This window comes from Stenella coeruleoalba, assembly GCF_951394435.1.
Source record: "Stenella coeruleoalba genome assembly, chromosome: 10".
Lineage (NCBI taxonomy): Eukaryota > Metazoa > Chordata > Mammalia > Artiodactyla > Delphinidae > Stenella > Stenella coeruleoalba.
In genome coordinates, this window is record NC_137156.1 from 97,597,678 (window position 1) to 97,623,219 (window position 25,542).

A 25,542-nucleotide genomic window follows, 5' to 3' on the forward strand; every position below is an offset into this window, starting at 1 on the left:
CTTGCTTTGTGCTTATTCTTTAATCAGAAGCAGACAAGCATGTGATGTTTTCCAAGTGTAGGCATTGCAAAGGACTGCTGCTTCTTCTGTCAGCATATGCTTCATATTTGAAATCATGGGGTGGCCTTTTTATTTGTATTGAGAATTACAGGAATTTTAATTATATCCCTAGACCATACCCCTTTGTGCTCTTCTACTCAAAATTCAATGGTGTAGAGATGTGTGTGGATGCACGTACTTTCGGTAATGATGCTCGGTTCATCAGAAGATCATGTACACCAAATGCAGAGGTAAGATTTCTGTAGCAATTTCTCTTTGAATGGAACCACCAAAAGGACAAGTCAACTGAAGAAGCAGTCTGAAAACTTCACCCAGATTAAGGTCTGTAGATAATGGTTATGATCTTTCGTTGTAAGAGATGAAAAACAAAAGTAATAATGCATCTGTTCTCACAGGATGTGGGCAAGGAATGGATTTTCTTTAGAGAAGGCAGAAATGGGCAAAAGCATGTTAGCATTTGCTAAAGAGAAAGAGCTAGACTGGATAAGAAGTCAGTGACGTTATATTAAAGAATTGCCATATAAAAGATTTTATTATTGGGTCAAAACGAAAGTGTGTGGTTGCAGTTTTTTAAATTTTAGCTAATAGGATTGTGAGACAGATTCTAGACATTTCTAAAGTTCAGTATTTGGTGCATAATGAGTGCAACCACATCAAATGCAGCAAGAAAATCCACAGAGCTTTTCTTATAGACTTAAGAAATTTTAATTTTCTGGTGCAACTGAAAACAGCTTTAAGATGTAGAACAGGGGCTTCCTGGTGGCACAGTGGTTAAGAATCCGCCTGCCATTGCAGGGGATACGGGTTCAAGCCCTGGTCTGGGAAGATCCCACGTGTCGCGGAGCAACTAAGCCCGTGTGCCATAACTACTGAGCCTGCGTTCTAGAGCCCACGAGCTACAATTACTGAGCCCTTGTGCCACAACTACTGAAGCCTGCGTGCCTAGAGCCCACGCTCTGCAACAAGAGAAGTAACTACAGTGAAAGGCCCACGCACCGCAATGAAGAGTAGCCCCCGCTTGCCACAACTAGAGAAAGGCCGCGTGCAGAAACGAGGACCTAATGCAGCCCAAAATAGATATAAATAAATAGATTTATTTAAAAAAAAAAAAAGGTGTAGAGCAGACCCTGACTGCTAACATCTCAAGATTTCTTCATTTATTTCAAGAAGTATCATAAATGTTCAATTACTATATGATAGTTTCAGATGAAATGATGGAGTTAAATGACAGACTACCATTAACTCTAAGTGAGGAGATATCATTTTGGTAAAAGGTTTTTTCCCTCTTATGGAGAGTTCCTGGTCTTTTTGATAAATCATAACCATAAGCCTTGTTCACACAGGTGCGACACATGATTGCAGATGGGATGATTCACCTCTGTATCTATGCTGTGTCTGCCATCACCAAGGATGCTGAGGTCACCATAGCATTTGACTATGAGTACAGTAACTGGTAAGATTTCCACAACCTTTCCTAACATGAATTGCTTGTCTTACAGATTAAGCTATTCTGTTCAGTCTGCTTTTGTGCCTTGCCATTTGCTGCTTTTTTTTTTTTAAACCTAATCTTTCCATGAGTAATGCATTTTCTGCCTAGAAATTGTGGAGAGAAAGACAGACTGAGGGTGTTTTCTTAAGAGACACAGCTACATAGTGTGATACTGCTTACCAATCTTCTAACCAAGGGTGTTTTGGCCTCTGCCTCTATGTAGCAAGCATAACAAAAAGTGTATGTATGAAACACACGTAGAAATTGTAGTAGCATCTATTGTTATGCACACAGCACTTGTACCAGGGATCATATAGAATGAGAATTTAAAGCTTTGCTCCATCCACTCAAGCCATGTAATGTAGCTGTATATGGCAATGCCGAAAAACAGATGGCAAATCATAGGTGATTATGTGATGGGTTTTGTAAAATGGATGCTTTTCTCCCTTGGTCCTTTCAGGCAAACAGGGGTTATGTGGCCATTGATGTTTGGGCACAGGTGCAAGAAGAAAAGGTATTAATAATAAGTAGGGAATCAGTAGATAAAAGTGAGGACATGGAGAAGGGTACGGCCACTGCAGAGTCTGTCACTGATTCACTAAATAGCGTAGACAGTTGGGAGAATTGAATTTAGTGGGAACTTCATTTCCTTTCCACTGACCATATATAGGGGAAGCGTTGGGGTTATATAGAGAAACACAGAATGTTGAAAGTATTTATCGGACTTTCTTAATGACTATTTACCTTGTTCAAAGATGAAACTAGAGTAAATTACTATACTAATATTACAAGAGAATGAATGGGTAATATAACTGATATTCAGGGGTACTGAAACAGGCACTTTTGGTTGTTTCTTTGGAGCAGTAATTATAAAGTGGACTGTGCATGTCACAAGGGGAACCGGAATTGCCCTATACAGAAAAGGAATCCCAGTGCTGCAGAACCGCCACTTCCACCTCCTCCAAGCCTGCCCACCATCGGAGCAGAGACAAGACGTAGAAAAGCACGACGGAAAGAGCTAGAGATGGAGCAGCAAAATGAGGCTCCAGAAGAGGAAAACAACCAGCAGCCAGAGCAAATTCCTGAGAAAGTAATTGTATCCAGTGACCATGAGGTAATCTCCCCTGGTCAGAGGCTGTTGCTTTGGTGTTGATCCTCTTCAGATGAAGAGGATCTCAGGTTGCCACATGTTGTTTTATGTAGGGAATCTATATTAACACTTAATAACCTTCATATCAAGGTGGGTGTGCTTTCATTCATTATCTTTTTATTATTTTTTACAATGTCAAGAACATCCATTCAGGTACTTATCAGGTTTCAGTCCAGTGAATGAGATTTATCATCTGTGTTTACTATGTAGCCCCACATGAGTAACACTATAAAGCACTAGAAATTGTTTCTAGAGAGTTTTAAGCTACGAGCCAAAAAACAGGGATTGAGTTTTCTTAGAGCTTAAGAATACAGCTGAGTATTTACTCTGTCTTAAAGGCAATAGACAATCCAGAAGAAAAAGCAGAAGAAGAGAAAGAAGAGATTACAGATGACCAGGAGAACCCAGCTCATAGCAAGAGGGTGAGTACCTTCTAACGTCTTTTTGTTCCTGCTGACTCATGTTACCTATAGCATGTAAACCCCTTGTCTTCTGAATTTATATCATCTCATTTCTTCAGTAAGTTACTATGCCATCACCTCTAGGTCACAGTGTGGGCTTTTTCTATAAAGTAGATTTTATTACGATTTTTTACACAGACACACGTAGTTCTCTAATGACTATTACCAGATGATGGTTTTAAGAGGTTTCTTACTAACGGTTTGATTTGCAAAAAACTGTCTTAATGGAACAAAATATCCTTAGGCTACTTACTCTAACTTAGGAATTTCCTAAGTTTGTTGTGTGAATTTTGACATTTAAAAAACAAACACAACATTCAGTCATATGGATTCAAAAATTCTGCTTTATGGCTGAAATCAGTCATGTTTATTTCTGTCCCTGAGAAGCTGTTTAAGAAAATCTGCTTGACTTTTTTTTTTTTTGAACTCTGAAAATACAGAGAAAAATTGGTTTTGATGGCTATTTTTCTTTTGTATTAAAAAGTTTCAAAATAGCTGACCCTTTTTGAAAAGCTTGGGTTTGACCTTGCCTTTCTTTACAACTCTTTGCAACATTTAAGATGAAAAATTTTTAGTTTTTATCTTATGTTCTCAAAGATATATATATTATCTTATTAGTATTTTCTATAAATATCTATCAATTTCCATTAATAATACTTTTGAAAAGCTGTTCCCTTCTCCTGGTTGAGGCTTCCTTCTATGCTAATGTTATTTCTTTCTAGACCCGGGAAGATAGGAAGGTTGAAGCCATCATGCATGCTTTTGAAAACTTAGAAAAAAGAAAGAAGCGGCGGGATCAGCCCTTGGAACAGAGCAACTCTGACATAGAGATTACTACCACCACCTCAGAGACTACTGTGGGAGAGGAGACAAAAACTGAAGCCCCTGAATCTGAAGTTAGCAACCCTGCTTCAAACATTGCCGTCCCAAGCAACCCACAGAGTGTTGGAGTGAACACCCGGAGGTCTTCCCAAGCAGGGGTAAGATGAAAAGACTCCAGGTCTTAGTCGGTCTTTCTTTTGCTAATATCAGTTACCTAGCTTTTGGAATGGTTAGTTGTCAGCATTTTCAGCTTTGCCTTATTTCGCAGTAAGTAAGACTATTTTCAGTCAGCTGATTCGTGGGATTCAAGGAGACAGAATTTGAATGACTAGATACTCTCAGACTAGAATGGGACTTTCTACAATTTCTGCCAGATACTGTTGGTGGTGAGTTCATAAAAATCATGTGGTTTCTCTTTGGCTCTCTGTGTAGCACTGTCATGTACCTGACCTTTCATAAGATTCTCAGAATTAATTCTTCGTTCCTTTTCCTACCTTAGCCATAGATTCTAAGCCTTAAGCTAAAACCTTAGTATCTGGGGAAAGAGACAAAGGAAGAATTACCTTCCCTGCTAAGAACCTAAAATTAGGTGGCTACTTTCAGCTGTCTTTAGACCTATTTTATAAATACTTATTAGAAAAAGAAATAACTGAGACATCTTCCTGTAGCCTTTTTAGCTGATTTAAATGTATGAATTTTATAAGGATTACATTTGAAATTAATGTTTTTAAACGCTCACTTTTTTCACCAGTAAACATTCAGAATGCTTAAAGTGAATAGGAAGCTGGATAGAATGTTTGCTGATAAGAAATTTCTGGTAAGCAGTTAACTTTGCTATTGTTATAGGATGTTGCTGCCGAAAAACCAGTCCCCAAACCACCTCCAGCAAAGCCTTCTAGGCCCCGACCGAAGAGTCGAATTTCTCGGTACCGGACCAGTTCAGCCCAAAGACTAAAGCGTCAGAAGCAGGCCATTGCACAGCAGGCAGAGTTATCACAAGCTGCCTTGGAAGAGGGGGGAAATAACAGCTCAGTAACTCCTACTGAAGCTGGAAATGTAGACAGTTCAGGAGAAAACAGGCAATTAACAGGGTCTGACCCAACTGTGGTGTCAGTTACTGGATCCCATGTCAACCGTGCTGCATCTAAATACCCCAAAACCAAAAAGGTAAGTTACAAGTACATCTTCGTTAAGTGTAGTCTGCCGAAAGCTGTGGCTTAGTAAAGTGAAAGGACCTGTAATCCCCAGGGGAAAAAAAAATAATAATAATCTAAGATTTATTAGATTGAAAGTTTTAGATAAAATGCTTAGACACATAGGGCTGAGGTCATCCTGCTGCCTTACTTTTGTTCGCATAACTTTTAGGCAGAGTTTAAATTGCTGAGCTGAAATCATTCTTTCCATAGTGCTCATGGAGAGGGTGAAAGAAGATACCCTTGTGCTCTGAATGTGCGATTCATACTCTCTGCAGCTGCTATATCTACCTCTGTCTAGTTTCTAGATGAGGTTTGTGTTTGTGAGCTACACTGCTTCCTCTGGCTTTTGCATCTGCAGCATCAACTGATGGTCTCTTTTTTAACTTAGTATCTAGTTACAGAGTGGTTGAATGACAAAGCAGAGAAGCAAGAGTGCCCTGTTGAGTGCCCTTTACGTATCACCACGGACCCAACTGTACTGGCAACGACCCTGAACATGTTACCCGGTCTTATCCATTCCCCGTTAATTTGCACCACCCCCAAACACTACATTCGCTTTGGCTCACCCTTTATCCCTGAGAGGCGTCGAAGGCCGCTTCTGCCTGATGGCATGTTCAGCTCCTGTAAAAAGGTATGTCTGTGTTTACGCGGTTTTTTCTTTTAAGCTAGGATTCCAGTACTGGTGACATATCTAACACGTTCTCTAGATAGCCACACTCTGCCCGTATGAGTTTATAATGAGGTAGTTGTTCAACCACAAATACTGACGCATCAAGAGTCAGTGAGACTAAGGTGGGATGTATACTACATTTTTGGTGCTCAGTTTGTGAGTATTCACTGTTGTCTTTTCTGAGAGCCCTTGTGGTTACTGAGTTGAGAGCACATAGCAGTTGGTGACTGGGTAGGGAGGGGTGTTCTGTGTGTGCTCCTGTGATATTGGTTAACATGTCCATTTGTGATTATTGTGTGAGATTGGGCCCCAGGTACTCTAGAGCACTGTTGTACAAGTTAAAGAATGATTGAATTGTGTTTTGGATTAATTCAGTCACTGTTATCATTTGACTGAGAGTAGAGGAAAAGTCCTGTTTACAATTGGCATAATTCCTTTTCCTTGATCAAATGACAAGTTGGACTGTTTATTCCCTAGTGATTATGGAACCCACTATAAAATTTTTCTCTCTCTCTCTCTCTCCCTCTCTCTCTCCCTCTCTCTGCCTCTCTCTCTGCCTCTCTCTCGCTCTTCTCTAGTTATATATTGTTTTTGGATCTAGTGACAGTAGTATTTGATGGCTGTTTGTTTTTGGAATGCTCTTTCTTAGTTCCCAGAAGCCCTGCATATTTTCCAAAGGTGTCTCTCAAGAATAGATCACTCCCTCAGACCTATAATGTCATTTTCGTGTTTCTAGAAGTATAGGACACCCTTTCATTTGGTCTTCTTTTGAGGTAGAGTCTGTTCCCTGGAACACCCTTTTCTCTTATCCTCAGATCTGGATTCAGGCTGCCTTCCTCAGTGTCTGCCATTGCCCTCCTCCACTGGCATCACGTACATGAGGATGCTGCATATAGATTATTTGATGTGATGAAGTCTCCAACTCCAGGCAGGTCTTCCCTGACTCCTCCAAACTTAAAGCTTTTCTCTTTTCCCAAAGAGCAGATACTATTTCTTGGGGGGAGGGGGCATAAAAGATGAGCCAAAGTGGTGTGGGATATGGAGGGGAGGAGGGCAACAGGGATCTGCACACAAAGGAAGGGTACTACCACTGAATGAGCAGCATACACTGAAGAAAGTCTTTTCCTAATCTTACCTAAGTGTTTGAGTCACTTACTGGTTTATTTAGGGGAAATTACCAAGTAGAACAACTCCTAAAGAGAAATTTGACCATGAGATCTTTGCCAGAAGTGTTTGTGGATGATGGACTAACATAACTTTCAGGTGTCAGAAGTGAAAACAGTGACAACTTTCTTAAGAAGAAAATAAGACTAGAAATTTGCCTAAGTGATAAAGGAAAGTTGGGTCTCTGGGGATCTTTTATTATACCAAGTTACTTATCCTGGATCTTACAAATTATCTGAGAAGGAAAAAAAAGTATTTGCCATTTAATGACCATTATGATTAACCTAATTCTGTAATAATTGGAGAAGGGCATTAACTGTGGTATGGCATGCGAAACTAATCTTCCTGTTACATTTAGCTCAGTCCCTCATTAAGAGTAACAGCTCAGAATCTTTAACTACATTTTCAGAGTAGTATTGAACAATTAGAGAAGCTGTAAATATGGTCTTTAGTTTGGAGGAACAAGTCAAGAGATGGTTTAATATATATGAAATAGACTTTTTCCTTTTGTTCTATCTTTGGCTAGACACAGTACTAGATTTCCTAGGATGTTAACTACTGAAGCATCTTACCAAGTCAGATAATAGAATTTCTTATTTTGGTCCTTTAAGAAGGGTGAACAATTATTAATACAGAGTAATAGTGAAGTCTGAATTGTAAATAGTACGGACTAGCCTCTTAAAATACTGCCTTGATCATTGTGATGCTGGGTTATAATCTTTCTATTCCCATCTTGCTTTTTTCCAAGTAGCAGAGTTCTGTGAAAATCGAAAACGTGTAGAAATATGACTTCAAATCTGATAGAAAATCCATTTCTTAGAGCTCTTTTTACCTGGTTATGGTTTAGGACTTATATCTGTATCTCATCTTTGTGTCTCCATTGGCAACAGTTAGAAATACTTAACTCATGTCCGTGTTATATTCTCCCCATGTATCTGACCATCCTTAGTCTTGTTTTATACAGGCTCTGCTCAGGCACTTTTATCTATTTGTGTCATATTGGTCTTTGGGAAGAGTTCAGGCTATGTATGCTGACTTATATATCAAATTATCTTACTTAAATTGGGTCTTTTAAAATTAAGTTTTAATCACAGATTTAATAGTTGCTGTTAATGTATCAAGATTATATTACACAACAAGACTGTAACTTTTTATGGGACAAAATTAATGAAATTGGGCCTTATATAGAAATTGAACTCAGCTTTATCCTAGATGGGGAAGGAGAAGATTTTTTAGATTGGTTAGAAAGTACTCATATAGTACAGGACCTAAGAAGATTTCCATGATAAAACAAAATTGTAATAAATTTCTGAAAATCCATCAGAGAAGAATATAATTTAAACAGATGAAAACAACCATCCTCCATGGGATTAGTTAGAACAGTGTACATTCTTAATAGGCTTACTCTTTCATATCTGATTAAAGGAGATAAAAGCTTCATAAGTTTAAAACAGTATAAAGCTGCATGGGTATATTTGCACCCAGATTCTTAGAGTATTTGGCAGAATGTTTTGTGATGTCTCTGTAGTTTCTAAATTAAATCGATTCACAGTTCTTAACTAGCATGTTATAGCATGTCTTTTGTTGGATTTTACTTCACTTGTTATTTTAGAATGGAAGCATTTATGACTGGCTAAGAAGCCTTTCAGTAGTATCCCTCCTTGCTCTCTCTAAATCTCTAAACTTACCTTGTAGGCATAATATGTGTGGGCATTTGGTTTCCCGTTCAGACTGAAAATGAAACACTGTGTTTTGCATTGATATTTCATGATGTGCACTAGAGTGTTGTTAATCTGTATATCTCTGTACATAGCACTGAAATTCAGTTGAACTAGTCCTCACTGAACATGTGTGCCCAGTACTGTGCTACAAGCTTTCTTCACACACACTGTCTCACCATTCATGATAACCCTGTGAGGCTGGGATTATTGCTTCAATTTACAGATCCAGAAGCTTTGGCTCAGAAGCGTTCAGTAACTGGCCCAGAGTTAGGCATCTAGTAAGAGACACAGCCAAGTTTCAATCCAGGTCTTTGGACCCTAAAACCCAAATTAATTCCTTTCTCTTTCCCCATCGTAATGAGACCCTTTAAGACATTTCTGTTGCCCATCTCTGAGCTTCCTAAAAATCTCTTCAACACAGACTTTCAGGGAAGGGAGAAATGTTCTTTTGACCTTAATAACTGTAGCTAGAACTTGGAGAGAGGGGTTGTCTAAAGTTAATTTATTATCTGTAGGGGTGATTGGGATTTGTTAGATACAAATAGCTGTTCATGTTCCTTCTTTACAGGCCCTGAAATATTGTGTAGACGTACATATAGGGTCAGGGAGGAATGGGTTTGATCATGTTGCTGTGTTCGACCTTAAGCTAACCAAAGCAGCATCTTATTCCTTAGAATGGCCTTGTCCTGGTTTTACTTTCCCTTTTTGTAGTCATCAGATCCAGAGTGTAAGTTCTTTTATGGGTGCGTCTATTTGACACTGGAAATATAAGAAATTGACTTCTCTAGGAAGAAAGGACAGTGACCCCAAATGAGTCCTGTCATCTGCTCTGATGAAAAACTTGTATGTAATAAGGTATCTATAACAAAGGATTTTCACTCTTTTTGGCCTCCTGGCCTTATTTTCCCCATCTGTATAATGAGTGCGTTAAGACAAGGTAACCTCTGAGGTCTCTTCTATGTAAGGAGCTATGGTTCTGACAGTTTTCATCTTTATATCAGTATTCTGTATGTAGGAGAGTTAGTTCATTCTTGGTCTTGTTTTGGCTTTTCAGAGACCTGATCAAATCCTAAAATGCTGATGTGATTCAATAGATGCTGAGCTGTCTTTCTTAGGTACTTACTCACTCTTTACCCCCTCATGTTCATAATTTTATTCTTGCTTTCATTTGGCAGACCACATGTTCTGGTTTCCTCACATTATTTCCTAAGTTTCTAAGAGGGTAAATCTATTAGAATTTCTCTCTTTGGTAAAGAGAATATTTACTTACCTGTAATATTGGTTTTCTAAAGGTGTAAAGTTATAATCACCTTTGCTCTTCCTATTTGGGATAGGGTCTGACTCAGAAATTGATGTTTATCAAAATTCGATCTGTCTTATGTCAGGGCAGGAGAGCCACAGAGTGGTGAGCAACCTACAACTGTGTATCTTAAGAGAACACAATTACAGGTAAGAAATTTTCTCTCTTCCACAGGATGCATAATCTTATTATGCTAATCTCTGCAGACTTTCTGACAAAAATCTATTTCCATCATTTTAGATTCCATTATTCACAACAAAAAATGACTGATTAGAGAGCTCTTTTTTACTTTTTTTTGCCTTTTTGATTTCTGCAGAAGGTCATTTATTCAGGTGATGATTTGTATTATTCATGCATAATTTAACCAAACTACTTAACAAGGAGGGAAAACTCAGAGGATATTCTGAGAGTAGACTTTCTGGAAGCATTTCGGTACTTGTAGTGAAGAGCTGTTTATCCTCATCCAAAGTTTTCTTGTGAATCTTTTCAATTATTCAGATATGCCCAACACAGGGCAGACAACTCTTAAGAGATCTTTTATCTTCCTTCTATGCACTTATTTTATGTGCTAGTTTCATCCTGTGTGATCAGAGTCTCTCTTAAATAAATGCTAAGACTTCTTCCTTATCTTTTCCCATTTATCCCATTCTAAGCAATATGAAAAGTTAAATAGTAATCTTTTTTTTTTTATTGGTTTGGGCTTTTTTGTGGGACTTCATTATGTGTAATCCAGGTTTTCTCAGTTATGCCCCATAAAAGGAATTGATGGGGCACTATCCTAGAATGCTGAAACACAAGACAAAAACTACTTGACTGTGGACCCGAATGAATGCATTGTATTGCATCTCTCACCAGTTGATATGTAATGACCTGGTTAATGCATTTAAAATAGGTGACCTAAATAGTTTTAAATGATTATTGATAATTCCCTGATTCTTTTCCCATTATAGCGCTGGATAAAGCAAGCCTTGGAAGAAGGGATGACCCAGACATCATCTGTACCCCAAGAGACTAGAACTCAGCACCTATACCAAAGTAATGAGAATAGTAATTCTTCTAGTATCTGCAAAGACAATGCAGGTATGTGTGGCAGACCTTTCTGAATACATGAGCAATGATTATTTTGGGTCTACATAAAAAATTTCACTGAGTACTTTAAAAAGTCTGATACAAAAAAAAGAAATAGCATTGTTCTCTAAATAGTTACTTTACATCTGTCTTTACAGAGGAAGAGAGAGATCTCAAGTCAGGGATCAGTATTCCCAGGACGACAAAGAAGGAACTAGACAGTGTACAGATAACAGCAGAAATGGTTAAAAAAAGGTTAGATACATTTAAAGTAGTAAGTTTAGGAAATCTATATCCATATTTATAAGAGGAGAAATAAGCAAGAAAGATGCGGGGCACTATTCAGGAAAGAGTCAAAATCGTAGGTGATTGAGTTGGGTGGGACTTGGTTGAAGGGGCAGGGGATGAGTGAAGTAAATGAGAAATTATTATGAATTGGTTGTTTTCAAACTGGAGGGTCATGTAAAATCATCTGGCCCACTGGTTTTCCAGTGACTCTTGCAGGGGTTTTAATTGAATTGCAGTTGAAAGCACTGGTGTATGGACTTGATACCAACTTAACTTATTTTGGGATAGTCTTATTACCGGTTTCTCTTGGCCAGTATTACTTTAATTGAAAAGTTCTGTGTGATTCCTCTTAGTTTATTTATCTCTAAATCAATTTTGTGAATATTATGCAATCAAAACAAAATGCCAAAATAAATAAGATGCTAAAAGTCACATAGTAATATTTCCGATTTTCATAAAAACCACTTCTTTGTTTCTGTTTATTGTCTGAGTAAATATGAACTTGAATTAAATAAAGAGATTTGTACTAGGAATATCTGCTTTATATTAAAACTTTGTGTAATACTGTATTTGGGGGAAAAATAGGCTACTAAAAACAGATTTTTTTTTAAATTATTGACTTTGTTTTTCTATCCCTAGATTGGATTATACCTTGTAAGTTATCGCATGTGTAACCTCAGGATAATAAGATCCCAGTGTAGAACATCTGGAAGATAAATGATACCATGTATTTAAAATATCTTATTCTCTTCACCAAATATTAGGGAGATTTACTCAAACCAGGTTAACATAAAGAAATGCTGGTAAAAGATTTCCGTCAATATTATCAATTTATTGGCAGCTTTTACAGTACGGTGAGAGTATTACTTAACTGAAATCTTCTATCTAGTATACACACATATGTATATGTATGGTGTGTGTGTGTGTGTGTGTGTGTGTGCGCGCGTGTGTATTTGAGGATGGGAAAGGGAGGCTGTATTAGCAATTCATGTCCTGACTGGCAAAGACTCATAGGGAAAGTTGCCTTTGTTACTATGTGCCCTGGTTGGAATGGAAGTAGGACTGTTAGTCACCAACCTTTATTGAACTTCTCTCATCTCTAGCAGTGAGAAACATTCAGAGGACACACCTTGCCCTTCAGGAACAACGTAAATGGGAAAATATTTAATTATAACCAAGCAGGGCTTCCCTGGTGGCGCAGTGGTTACGAGTCCGCCTGCCGATGCAGGGGACACAGGTTCGTGCCCTGGTCCGGGAAGATCCCACATGCCGCGGAGCGGCTGGGCCCGTGAGCCATGGCCGCTGAGCCTGAGCGTCCAGAGCCTGTGCTCCGCAACGGGAGAGGCCACAACAGTGAGAGGCCCACGTACCGCAAAAAAAAAAAAAAAAAAAAAAACAAGCAATACTCAAATGAGTGACTTGGTATATTGCTACAAGTTAGTGTAAATCCTGAGGAATTATTTTTATTTGGTTTCTTTGGTTTTTTTTCCTCTCAAAAAGATCAAGAAAATATTAATCAAGAAAGGGAAAAAAGAAAACAAAAAGGGATACAAATTGGTGTAGTAGAAAGAATCCAACAGACCTGAGTTTGAAGACCATCTCTGCCCTTTACTAACTATATGATGTTGGGCAAGTTATAAAGTTATCTCTGAGCCTCATCTGTGAAATGGGTATAGTAATATCTGCTTTGTAGAGCTAATATGAGATTAAATTAAGGTACATAAATTACTGTATCAGACCCTTAATAGGAATTATTATTGTCATTATCTACAGATTTCTTGTCGAACATCTATGGAACATTTGCAGAAATTAGTCATGTACTAGGATACATTAAAGATTCTAAGTTCCTAGAAGCTAAAGTTGTATGGAAATAAATGGTATTACTCTTCAGGCAGGGGAGGACATAATGTTCATTATTTGTAAATGATGTGGATATCTATCTAGGAGAGCCTAAACAATCATTTGAAAAAATTAACAGGAGTTCAACAAAACTGCTGGATATGCAAAAATTAATACCATTTATGTACCAAGAAAATGAAGAAAAATTTTTCATTGCCGAACTTAACAGAACTGAGAAACTGCCTAGGAATAATGGTGGGGACATGTAAAGCAAATCATTACTGAGAAATATTTTTTTAAGTCTTGAGGAAATGAAGGGAACTCCCATACTGATTAATGGAAGGAAGAAATATAATGAGTCAGTGTCTTTCCTGGCTTCAGATAGTTTCCATCAAACTAGTTTGTTTGGGGGTTTGATTAAATGATCTTGGAAGTTTATCATAAAAAGCAAACATGAAAATAAGAAAAAATTGAAAAAGTAATGACAAAGAAGTACTTTACCTAGAAGTGTAAAACTAACTTCTATTATGAATCTAGAAGCTGGTAATTAGTACAGGTGCAATAATGGATGTATATATGGAACAGAATAGCCAGAAGCAGGCCTTATGTAAGTGAAAGATTTGGTAAATTATTCTGGAATTTTTACTTGCATGGGGGATGAGAAAGACTTAGATCTTTGCCAAAGTAAATTCTATGTGCATTCAGTGTTTTGGGTTTTGTTTTTGTTTTTGCGGTACGCAGGCCTCTCACTGTTGTGGCCTCTCTCGTTGCGGAGCACAGGCTCCGGACGTGCAGGCTCAGCAGCCATGGCTCACGGGCCCAGCCGCTCCGCGGCATGTGGGATCTTCCTGGACCGGGTCACGAACCCGTGTCCCCTGCATCGGCAGGCGGACTCTCAACCACCGTGCCACCAGGGAAGCCCCCATGTTTTTTAATTAAAGTTAAATAAACAATGTTTCTATGTCCTTAGTTCTCTGAATTAATAGAAGACAAAAATATTGGGAGAAAGGATTTGCAACAAAAATGGCAGGGAAGGGCTTCCCTGGTGGCACGGCGGTTGAGAGTCCACCTGCCGATGCAGGGGACACGGGTTCGTGTCCCGGTCCGGGAAGATCCCACATGCCGCGGAGCGGCTGGGCCCGTGAGCCATGGCCGCTGAGCCTGCGCGTCCGGAGCCTGTGCTCCGCAACGGGAGAGGCTACAACAGTGAGAGGCCCACGTACCGCAAAAAAAAAAAAAAATATATATATATATATATGACAGGGAAGTAATACCCCCTACTAGCAATTTGGTAAGATTTATCATGCATTTTATTTTTTTAGTTTATTTATTTTTTTGGCTGCATTGGATCTTTGTTGCTGTGCACAGGCTTTTCTCTAGTTCGGCAAGTGGGAGCTACTCTTCCTTGCAGTGCGTGGTTTCTCATTGCGGTGGCTTCTCTTGTTGCAGAGCACAGGCTCTAGGCGTGCGGGCTCAGTAGTTGTGGCTCCCGGGCTCTAGAGCGCAGGCTCAGTAGTTGTGGCGCACAGGTTTAGTTGCTCCACGGCATGTGGGATCTTTCCGGACCAGGGCTCAAACCTGTGTCCCCTGCATTGGCAGGTGGATTCTTAACCACTGCACCACCAGGGAAGTCCCTGTCATGCATTTTAAAAATTCATTCCTTAACCTAGAAGTTGTTGTTCTAGGTACTTGTTCTGTAGAAATAGGTGTGGACCAAAATTTTTATACAAAGTGTTAGTCATGGAATTATTAATAATTGCAAACACATGCAGGATAAAAACAACCTGGGTTTCAACAAATAAAGAAATGTTAGAATTTGTGGTTTATCTTCTATTACACATACTTTTGGTGGAATACTATAGAGTAGCATTAAATTTTTTACTCTATTTTATCAAATTAACCTCCAAAAAATAGCACAGTACTACTTTTGAATTAGATTTCACTGATCTGAATCTTGAATCTGTAAGACTATTAAAAGAATAGTTTATTATGATGAAATAAAATTTTTCCGTGGAATGTAAAGGTGGTTGGTTCAGTATTTGAAATTTTATTCATATAATTTATTAGCCAGCCAAATGGAGAAGGGGGAGTAATAGCACAGTAACTGTGAATTTAATGATAAATCTAATAACATACTGAATGATTTTTTATTTTACATCTATCTGAAAACAATTGCCAGTTATGTTTCCTGGTGAAAACTAGTTAGATTAAACTTTTAAATTGGTTATCAACTTATCCCACTATTACCATTCTTATATAACGACATCTAGAATTGTTACCCAAACTGATTACCAAAAAGAAAATCTATGAGATAAAAGTTTTGGTAAAGAGGATGTATTTGTTGCCATTGTATACAAATAATATGCTACTCTACCTGGAAAAGCCAAGAGAATTAACTGAAAAACTGGTAGAGATCAATAGGGTAGCTGGGTACAAAAATATGTAAACATTTTCTTACATGTTAGCAATAACATTTAGGTAATACACAGGGAGAAATACATCCAGTTCACAGTGGTAACAGAAGATAGTGAACACTGCAGAATAAACCTAATTAGAAATGTGGCAGATCTATAATGGAGAGGAATATAAGGAATTCCTTGGCGGTCCAGTGGTTAGAACTCCACACTCTCACAGCTGAGGACCTGGGTTCAATACCTAGTCAGGGAACTAAGATCCCACAAGCTGCGCAGCAGAGCCAAAATAATAATAATAATGAGGAGGAGGAATATAAATGAAGGCATGAGTAGCTAAAAGATCGTGCCACGGTGCTCAGTTAGAATTCTTGACAAATTACTCATGAATTTAATACAACCCCAGTCAGCCTTGGGGAGGGGGTAGTATCAGCATAGTGTTTGTTAGTTTGTTTTAAAGTTGTTTGTTTTTTGATGTAGACCATTTTTAAAGTCTTTATTGAATTTGTTACAATATTGTTTCTGCTCTATGTTTTGGTTTTTTGGCCGTGAGGCATGGGGGATCCCAGCTCCCTGACCAGGGATCGAACCCGCACCCTCTGCATTGGAAGGCAAAGTCCCAACCACTGGACTGCAGGGAAGTCCCAGTATCAGCATAGTTGACAAATGATTTCTACAGTTCATTGACATGAACAAGTATGCTAGAATAGGCAAAATATTTTGGAGAGCTAGAGTAGAATAACTGGAATTGCCCAAACAATTTTACTAAAAAGTGTACAGAATAACATTCAGAACTAAACCCAGTATCTAGTCGGATAAATGTCATATTTCAAATCAATAGAGAAATATGATTATTCTATAATTACAAAAGAATTTGGAAGAATATGCTAGCCATTTGGCCTGTGAAAAGGATAGAACATACTAGTACCAAAACTACTATATGTTCTGAGTTGAATTCAAAAATTAAATATGGAGATAAAGGGAAAATTGGTCAGTATTTTTATTGTCTTGGGGTGGGGTGACAAAAACATGACATCAGAGGCAGAAAATAAAGGAAATGGTTGATATATTTGACTAAATAAAAATATAAAACATTGTATAGCCCAAGACTATTAATAAAATTAAAATATAATTGTAACATTTTTGTCATTGTAATGGAAGGATTTTTACTATGTATTTCTGATTGAAAATAGTAGGTTATTGTCCAGTGTGATTTAGACAGGGTGAGTAAGGACATGTCAGGAAAGAGTTCTAGATGAAAATACACCAGCATATTAACAATGAATTAATTTGTGGATATGATTTCAAGTTATGTATGTGTTTCAATATGTGGGTGTTTGTTTAGATAACCTTAGGAATTATTTGAGTAAAGGTAAAAAACCATAAAAGATAGGTTTAACCACATGAAATTTGATAGCTGTGTATGGCAAAAAGAAGAAAAATGAAACTTGAAAAAAACAATTTTGTAAATATAGTGCCGTTCATAGAAAAAAGTACACAGATTACCACTGGCCCATAAACCTCATAAGGGCAGGTGTCAGGTCTCTTGTTGAATATATCATAATAAGTACTCAGTAAATATATTTTAAATGAATGACCTTTAAGTTGATTTTGGGGGTGGGAGAGTTCATCTGAACTTTATAACTTTTCTACAATCAACTTTATCACTTACATAATTACCTTTAGTAGTTACAGCGTTGGACCTAGCAGTATAGCAGTCTTTTGAAAGATTCACTGTTTAAGACTCTCAAAATATATAAACCTAACTGTAAGTCATGAATCACATGTTTGTTTGTTTATACCTAGGCACTTTTCAAAAGGAGAAAAGAAAAATGAGTATCTGGAACAGAAGGAAAATAGAAATATACTTCTAATCTAGGAAAAATTTTAAATTTTTATATATATGAAAGGAGAAATATGTATCTCCAGTGTTTTTTGCTTTTATTTCTTGTCTCTGCTTCAACCTCTACTGCCCTAGTTCAAGCCTCATAACTCTTCCTGTTTACTTCATTAACTCCAAATAGTTTCCCAGTGTCGATTCTTATCCTAACCATTGCTACCAGGAGAATCTTTCTCAAGCACAGCTCTGATTACTGTCCGAAAACTTTTCCTCAAAGACTTGGGGTAAATGTCACTCCTTCCACCAAGCCTTGGGGGTATAATTTAACCTAATGATTAAGAATGTAGATGGGAACCAGGTGACCTAGTCTTTCTCTCTTTATACATCAAATTCCTTATCTGTAAAGTGGGGATAATAATAGTACTGGGTTTATAGAGTTACTCAAATTACATCTGATAATTCACATAAAGCACGTAGAATAGTGCCTGGTGTGTAATAAGCACTTAAAAGCATATTTTTTTTTTTTTTTTACTAACATAGCAGTATGATCACCTCTGTTGAGGTTCTTAAACTTACACGTTTTATATATGTTTTCTTTTTCTTACACATTTGTAAACTCATTTAAAATAGAATACATGATAACCATTTTCCCCCACTTACCTGGCTCAGTGGTTTCCATATTGTAGGTATTTAGTAAATGAATAGCTTTAAACTGTAAACGAATAAAAATAGATTTTTCCTTTGAGAAAGTGAGACAGGTGCATTGGCCTGCGTGGTCAGTAAAATTTATAGTATATTAACTTCCTTTCAAAGTGGAACTAAGAAGTGTACAGTAGAAAGTAGGATATTCCAATCAGAAAAAGAGTACCACCCTACTTTTTGAAAATGATTGGGAGAAGTTTCTGTAGAAATGATTTCACACTTTGAAGCACTATAAAACTAAGGACTCAACAAGGATCAAGTAATCGTGTGTAACTCTTTCCTACTAAAACAATATTACATAAAGAGCTGGTAAAGAATGGCAAAAATACATAAAACCTTGAAACTGAGCTCAGTAGAGGGTGATTTTAGCAAAGAGACACAGATTAGAGATGTTCAGAAATTCAGTGTGAAAAAACTAAATTTATATTTTCCGCTACAAGAGATTAAATTAGCTCCAGGGATTAGTTATCAGAAGGGTCAAATTCATCTGGTGATTTTCTGGGAGGTAGAGAATTTTGAGAATTACTTTAAGTGTGACAATTAAAAAGTCTTTGGGCTTTTGGTTTGATTGCAGGAGATAACAATGGGATGAGGCAAAAGTGGAGTTACCAGCCATTGTGGGCTAGAGATTAATAATGGCTTCACTATGAAGCAGCCCTTGAGGATGTAATTTCAGACCTCTCATCCAAGCTTTGTATTTCACAGACTTGTTGAGCCCATTAAAGAAATGGAAATCTCGCTATCTGATGGAGCAGAATGTTACCAAGTTACTGCGGCCTCTTTCTCCAGTCACACCACCCCCTCCCAATCCAGGCTCAAAGAGCCCCCAGCTGACCACACCTGGCCCATCTCACCCAGAAGAGGAGTGTCGAAATGGATACAGCCTCATGTTCTCACCAGTCACGTCTCTTACTACTGCTAGTCGCTGCAATACTCCTCTGCAATTTGAGGTGATTTGGGTTTGGTTGTTGGGAGTGCTGAATATGAAAATCATTATTTGCACCTCCTCATTTCAAATACATCACTCCAAGTGTTTCTTTACCATGTTCTTCGCCCATCTTAGCAAGAGAATGGGAAACCTCAAGGTCATTGTGACCTATTACCTGGTAGCCTCTCATCTTGGCAGTCCCCATACTTCCCAAAATAGGAGTAGTGCTCCCACAGGTGACACTCATCTTATCTTTTGCATGCAATTCATCAACCTCCATTACTTTAGGTGGTAATCGTGCTAGATCTTTATCTTTACTGTATACCTTGGTTAAAATAGGCCTCTAGCTGCTTAGTAACCATTAATGACACCTGGCTGAGCGCTCAGGTTATACTGATTGGTTGTGCCTCCATTTCTAGGCCTTTAAATAAGTGAAGTGTCTGTTATTTTGCATTCTCGTGTGCCTAAATAAACAGATTTAGAAAGCACTGAGGTATGGTTTATGGCAATTTAGGGGTTTTATTCATTCCCAGATTACTTTTCCTTCTCCTCATGTGTTAGGAATGAGAAGTAGAAAGAGCCTAGCAACATACATTTATAAGAACCAGATTTATTACACTCACTCTCTGGTCAGCTGTTTCAAAAAGTTACTTCTGAATTGCTTTAGTATTCAAGTTTGAGTGACGGCAGCTTTACTGAATAGAATCCGTGTGCGTGCGTTAAAAAAAAAAACTCATCTATCGCATGTTGCTTTGATTTATAATTAAATTAAACAGACACTATCTATTCCTTCTCAGAAAAATTTGTTCTGATGACTAAACACTCAGCTCTGACCCTACCTTGCACTTTTCCAGATGTGTTCTTTGATAAAGGTGAATGTTCTAATCAGTGCCATCCTACCTATTCAGTTTTTGTGAGAGCATGGAGATTAAAAAGACCTGAACCTTTAAATGACTAACTCAGAAAGAGGAAACTTAGCAACCTTGAAAGTAAGAGACAGCTGTATTCTGTACCTAAACTCGACCATATTAACTTACTTTCAGAGCAAACCTTTTTGAGAAGGCGAACAGAACCTTCTGGTTACATTTGATTTCTAGGGAAGTTACCCTTTACCAAATTCCCTGTGGCGTTCTTTTTAGTCAGATAGCAAAACAGCTGATATGGGCCTTACTAACTTTACTTGGATCTAATTGCAGTTGATTTTTCATTTAGCAGCCAAAGTTTGATGGTAAAATTTCGTGAGAGGACGTTCTCACTGGGAGGCAGTAGATTCTAGGAGTAGAATTTCATACTTTATTATAATTAATGTTTTATTATAATTAAAGGTGAAATTAGAAGGTGGGTTGCCATCTAGAACAGCCGGGTTTAGCACTCAGTGTATTTCCTACCCCTTGCAGTGTTTTGGATAACTGAAATTCTATGCAAATGTAAGGTGTTTTTATTTTCTATTTTTTTTAATCAGAGATCATTTTAGTGATGCGTAGTCTAAGCATAATGTTAGGATACCAGGAGGGAAAGAAAACATAATACATTAAGTAGCCGATCCTTTCAAAAAGTTCAGTGCATGTTTTCACTGTTTTAGTCTCATGATTTAACTAAGAAAATTTGGCCTTTTTCATCAATTCAAAAAACAGATTTCATCATCCCAACCATCTTTATCACCATTCTAATTGCTATACTCTTTCCTATATTCTAGTATGGGGAGGTGGGGAGCCTTATTTCCATCCAAGACTATGACACAAGAGAAATAGCAGAAAGGTGTCACAAGTGAAGATCAGCTTGGCTGGGGGAAGAATATTTTTGAAAGAAGGAAAATGAGAAATGCTAAGGGAATGAGTTGAAAAGACATGTAGTAGAAGAGAGGCAAGATCATGAGGAAAGGGAAGCATCAAAAAAAAAGTGAAAGCAACATTGGGAGGCCAAGTTTAATGAACCCGTCCTTTCCAGCAGAATAACGCTTCCTTTGTTTTCCTGCCTGGAGAGCCATACCCCACTATCCATCTCGCACATACTACCACCCCACCAAATAAAGTGAACACCAGTACCCCTGCTCTGCTAAAACAGCCTCATTTCCTGCCCCAGGATGGGCCAGCCACCCAGGCCACAGCTGTCCAGAGCCTGTGACATTAGAGGCCCTCCCCTACCTTGCCCCTGAATCCTTGTCACAGCAACCACTGTCATTCTCTGCTTTTTACCCTTCATACCTTCCCATCTGAACTTACTGCCCAGTTCCTGTTTCATACGGGAGTGCTGCCTCATGCAAAAGCCGCCCTAATGGTAGCCCTGTTTAGGACCAGAGACTGGAAGTGTACACATCTGCCGTTTTTTTTTATTTTCTTTTCTTTTTTCCCTCTATTCCTCAAAGTACAGTGGATTTTAATATCAGAAGAACTTTAGTGGTGGTGGTCAGATCCAGTTGGATTATGTTAAGAACCATCTAGCCTATGAGCTAGAGAATCCATCAATCATAACTTCTGCAACTGTCATTCAAGAGGAACTGGCCATCTTCCTAGCCCTGTCAGCCCCCAACATGCTAAGCAGTTTCCCTGGGTAATGGTGGCAGGCTTGAGTCACACAGGAGAATTGAGGAAATGTGACATTCAGAATAGGGTGTGGGGTGAAGAGAAAAGGTGCCCCTAAGCATGAGGAATGAGTGGTAGGGTGCCCCTCAATAACAAGTACTGTAGGAAATCTCTTCTAACATAGAAAGACATATACTGTAATAGTGTAAAATCTTACCAATTTAACTCTTGGTATCTGCTTGAGATGTTTACTTACAGCATGATACATAACCAGTTTATCCTTAAATGCTTTCAAAGACGCCAGGAAGCATTTTAACAAGTCATTCTGTCCATCGAGATGAATTCTGCATTTGAACATTTCCCTTGTGCCTTCTTACCCTTCTCCCTGCCCCACCCCCCAAAATTTGTGGCTAACCATCTATGCTTGCTTTTTTTTGCTTTATTTTTTGTTTGTTTTGTTTTGCTTCTTTGAGTAGATGAATAACAAGATGCTTTTCCTCCTCTAGAACATATCCTCCCCTGAGAGTTCCCCTGCGAATAGGCCCGAGTCCCTGTCACCCGAGGTAGTTATCACACCATCTCAATCACACTTGGAGGCTGAGAGTGAGTGTGCATGAGTGTGCTCCTGCCTGTGTGGGGAGGGCTGGGAGATCTGAGTGAATGGGGTGATGGGCTGGAGGGTGGCCGATTGGTCACTGTAAGTTGAATGAATCTTCCCATGTGTGCCTGTGGTTACTCAGAACTCTCAATGTAGATGGAGGAAAATGAAGTAGTTGTGTGTGTGTGTGTGTGTGTGTGTGTGTGGTGGGTTTGTTTTTGTTGTTTTGGGGGGGTGGGGGGGAAGGGTATGGCTGAAGAGTTTTCTTAAAGAATAGAATCTAGAAATCAAGTTTAAAGGAGCTGAAGATGCGGTGGGAACCTTGTTAAAGAAAGTCTAACAGTGTGTTTGTTAAATAAGGAAGGTTATATCAACAGTTGGTAGGAGCTGTTTTTTGATCTTTATTATCTTGGGCTGATAAAGGAGCAGCTTATATTGGTAAAGTTAGGCAGCGATTTATGCCTTATTCCCGGGTTAATCTGACAGCTGTTTAACTGGATGTTTTGAGCTTTGGTTGATAGATTAAGCAGCTTCTTTAGAAAGAGTCATGCCTCTCAGCTTAAGTCAGCCCATGGCTTCTGTGACTCAGGGCTCCATTCTGCAGTGCTTGGGAAATGGTTGCTGTACAAATGGTATCTCTTAGAATATCAAATCCTACTGCTATGGAGATGTTAAATTCAGATTTTAGTGCTAGAGTTTCTTAACTGTTAAAAGATTTGGATGAACGTAGTAATGATTAACTCCATGAATCCACATGGAGCCTTTTTCCTCTTAAAGAGAAAGTGATAGTCTCTCATAACCTTTCAGAAATTAACCCACACCCTTCCAGTAAAAAGTTAGTGCTAAAATCAGTGACAGGTGACCAAATTCTGAATCAGTAGGATTTTATAGATCAATGTGAAACTGAAGAAGATTGTATTCTAGTGTACTAGAGGCCTTCTGGGTGTTTTTTACTCTATTTTGTAAGGAATGTAAAGCTCTCCCTCAGTTGCTAAAGATTCTAAGATAGCATAATTTGGAGGCTGACACGGTGTGTCTCCTGGGTTTCTGGTACTATTCTTTCTAGAGAGTTAGCTGTAGCTGACACAGTGGCAGAAAATCTTGATGTTAGGAGGTAATGATGACCAAGTAGATGGGTTTATTTTTGGTACGTTTCAGCATTTCAGATACTCTGCAGTGATGAGCATTAGTGGTCTTGTGGTATGTTAACATACGTTAGAGGATGCAAAAAGAAGAATTGAGTGGCCAGAAAGTTTTATGAGAAATACATACTTAATAGTGAAAGTGAGTGAAGAACTGGTTGGTTGATGTCGTTAACTAATACCATTCTTCTTTCCTGAACCAGTAACTTAAATACTTGACTTTTCGTCTACTTTCTACTTTCTTTCACCCTTTTCCCTCCTCCCACCTTCCATCAATATTAGTTTAGAAATGAATAACTCCAGAAGCCAGTTATCTTAAGACACTATTCTCACCTCTGTGGCTCCATGGGGCTCAGGTAAATCCCTAATTATACTGCCAGTCCCTGAATGTAGTGCAAGGTGACTCAGCAAACCTGATGAAAGGCTAAGCAGGCAAAATAGTCACATTTGGCCAGTTATCTAATTCTGACTTTCCCAGTATTCTCCTCCAGAAAGACTTTAAAACAATTTGGGGAAGGCCAGGATTCTTTGGTAATCTGGCGTGTATACACTGGTATTACATGGGACCTTTACAGATGTTAATGGCTTTCTCTCTTCTACTTTCGTCCCTCTTACCTATTCTTATTCACCTGTGCCCCCTCACTTCCCTTCTTTTCTGCCCTTTGACTTTTTCCTTTCTCCTCTACCCCATGTCTCCGTTGATTTTTATTCTTTCAGCTTTGTCACCGAAAAGACCTGGACTTGACAAAAGTAGGCTACCTTGACTCCAACACTAACAGCTGTGCTGACAGACCTTCCCTGATAAGCTCGGGTCATTCTGACCTGGCTCCTCATCCCTCTGTCGGACCCACCTCTGAGACTGGCTTTACAAGCAGGAGTGGAGATGGACATCAGACCCTTGTGAGAAACTCGGACCAGACATTTCGGACAGAGTTTAACTTGATGTATGCCTACTCCCCATTGAACGCTATGCCTCGAGCAGATGGATTGTATCGAGGGTCTCCCCTAGTAGGGGATAGGAAGCCTTTACATTTGGATGGGGGCTATTGTTCCCCTGCAGAAGGGTTTCCCAGCAGATATGAGCATGGTTTTATGAAAGACCTCTCTCGTGGATCCATGTCACCTGGTGGCGAAAGGGCTTGTGAGGGAGTCCCATCTGCCCCACAGAACCCACCACAGAGGAAAAAGGTAAGTGTTTCACATTTTATAGGCTCTTTTGAAGAACTTTAACTGAATAATTCAACAGATATTTACTGAGTTACCACTGTGTTTTCAGCACTGTTCTCAGTGTGAGGAAAATGAAGATAAGTAAGACGGTCTCTTGGCATGTCTAGTGAAAGACTGTTTTAATATAATTTGATGAGTGTTGTAAATGTTAAGCAAATTCAAATGCCTATCATGTATGTGCCATACACGTGGCTAGGCAATTCAAAGGATAAAGCAGTGAAAAAGAATAATGCTACTTACATGTTTTATATAGTACTTTTCATGTTCTAGGCACTGTTAAGCTCTTCTTATGCATTTAACCTCACAATAATCCTGTAAGATGGGTAATTTCCCATTTTGTAGATGATGAAACTAAGGCAAGTTGAGTAACTTGCCATGGTCACACAGCTAGTATATGGAAGAGCCAGGACACTACCCAGGTCTGATTCCAGATTGCATGCTCTTATTGCCACCATGCTATATTGCCTCCTAGGTTCCGCCCTAAGGGAGCTTATAGCAAGTCAGACTGAGCTTAGCAGATAATTGTACTAATGATGAGAAAGGAGTTGTTCAGATGTGATGAGAACAACTTAACAGGAAATCTGACCAAGTCGGATATGTGGAGGGTACTTGAGAACAAACAAGAGGTTCATAGCCAAGTTTGAGGGGTGGTAGAGTGCAAGGTGACAGGTCACTGATTTGTCTGATCTCAAAACAGGAAGTAGGAATCAATCAGCCAACAAATTGAGGGGGTGAAAATCTTACAGAAGAGAGAGCAGAACAAGTAACTGTGACACTCCATTGAGTGGGCAGCAGGGATGTGATGTGGTTGCAGTTGAATGTTGCTATGGTGGCAGGCGAATAGTGGGGATAGTCAGGAGGAGAATACAGAGGTGGGCAGGGCCAGGTCGCAGAGATCTGGTTTGGGGCTTGACTTGTAGGTGATGCCTGATCTATAAATTACA

General features: G+C 38.7%; 1 protein-coding gene across 17 annotated transcripts in view; it reads left to right on the forward strand.

Moving 5' to 3' along the window:
* Positions 1-25,542, forward strand: part of SETD5 (SET domain containing 5) — an 82,406-nt gene that overhangs the window by 50,534 nt on the left and 6,330 nt on the right. For 11 of the 17 annotated variants that reach the window (XM_079933843.1, XM_079933832.1, XM_079933830.1 and 8 more), the window contains 11 exons: positions 173-290; positions 1,404-1,513; positions 2,411-2,663; positions 3,038-3,121; positions 3,883-4,140; positions 4,829-5,149; positions 5,567-5,809; positions 10,984-11,113; positions 18,887-19,131; positions 22,138-22,194; positions 24,089-24,559. In XM_079933843.1, coding sequence (XP_079789969.1) covers positions 173-290; positions 1,404-1,513; positions 2,411-2,663; positions 3,038-3,121; positions 3,883-4,140; positions 4,829-5,149; positions 5,567-5,809; positions 10,984-11,113; positions 18,887-19,131; positions 22,138-22,194; positions 24,089-24,559 — 2,290 coding nt within the window. The remainder of the gene's footprint in view (positions 1-172; positions 291-1,403; positions 1,514-2,410; positions 2,664-3,037; positions 3,122-3,882; positions 4,141-4,828; positions 5,150-5,566; positions 5,810-10,983; positions 11,114-18,886; positions 19,132-22,137; positions 22,195-24,088; positions 24,560-25,542) is intronic. The other 6 variants (XM_079933831.1, XM_079933834.1, XM_079933835.1 and 3 more) reach the window with 3 other exon arrangements.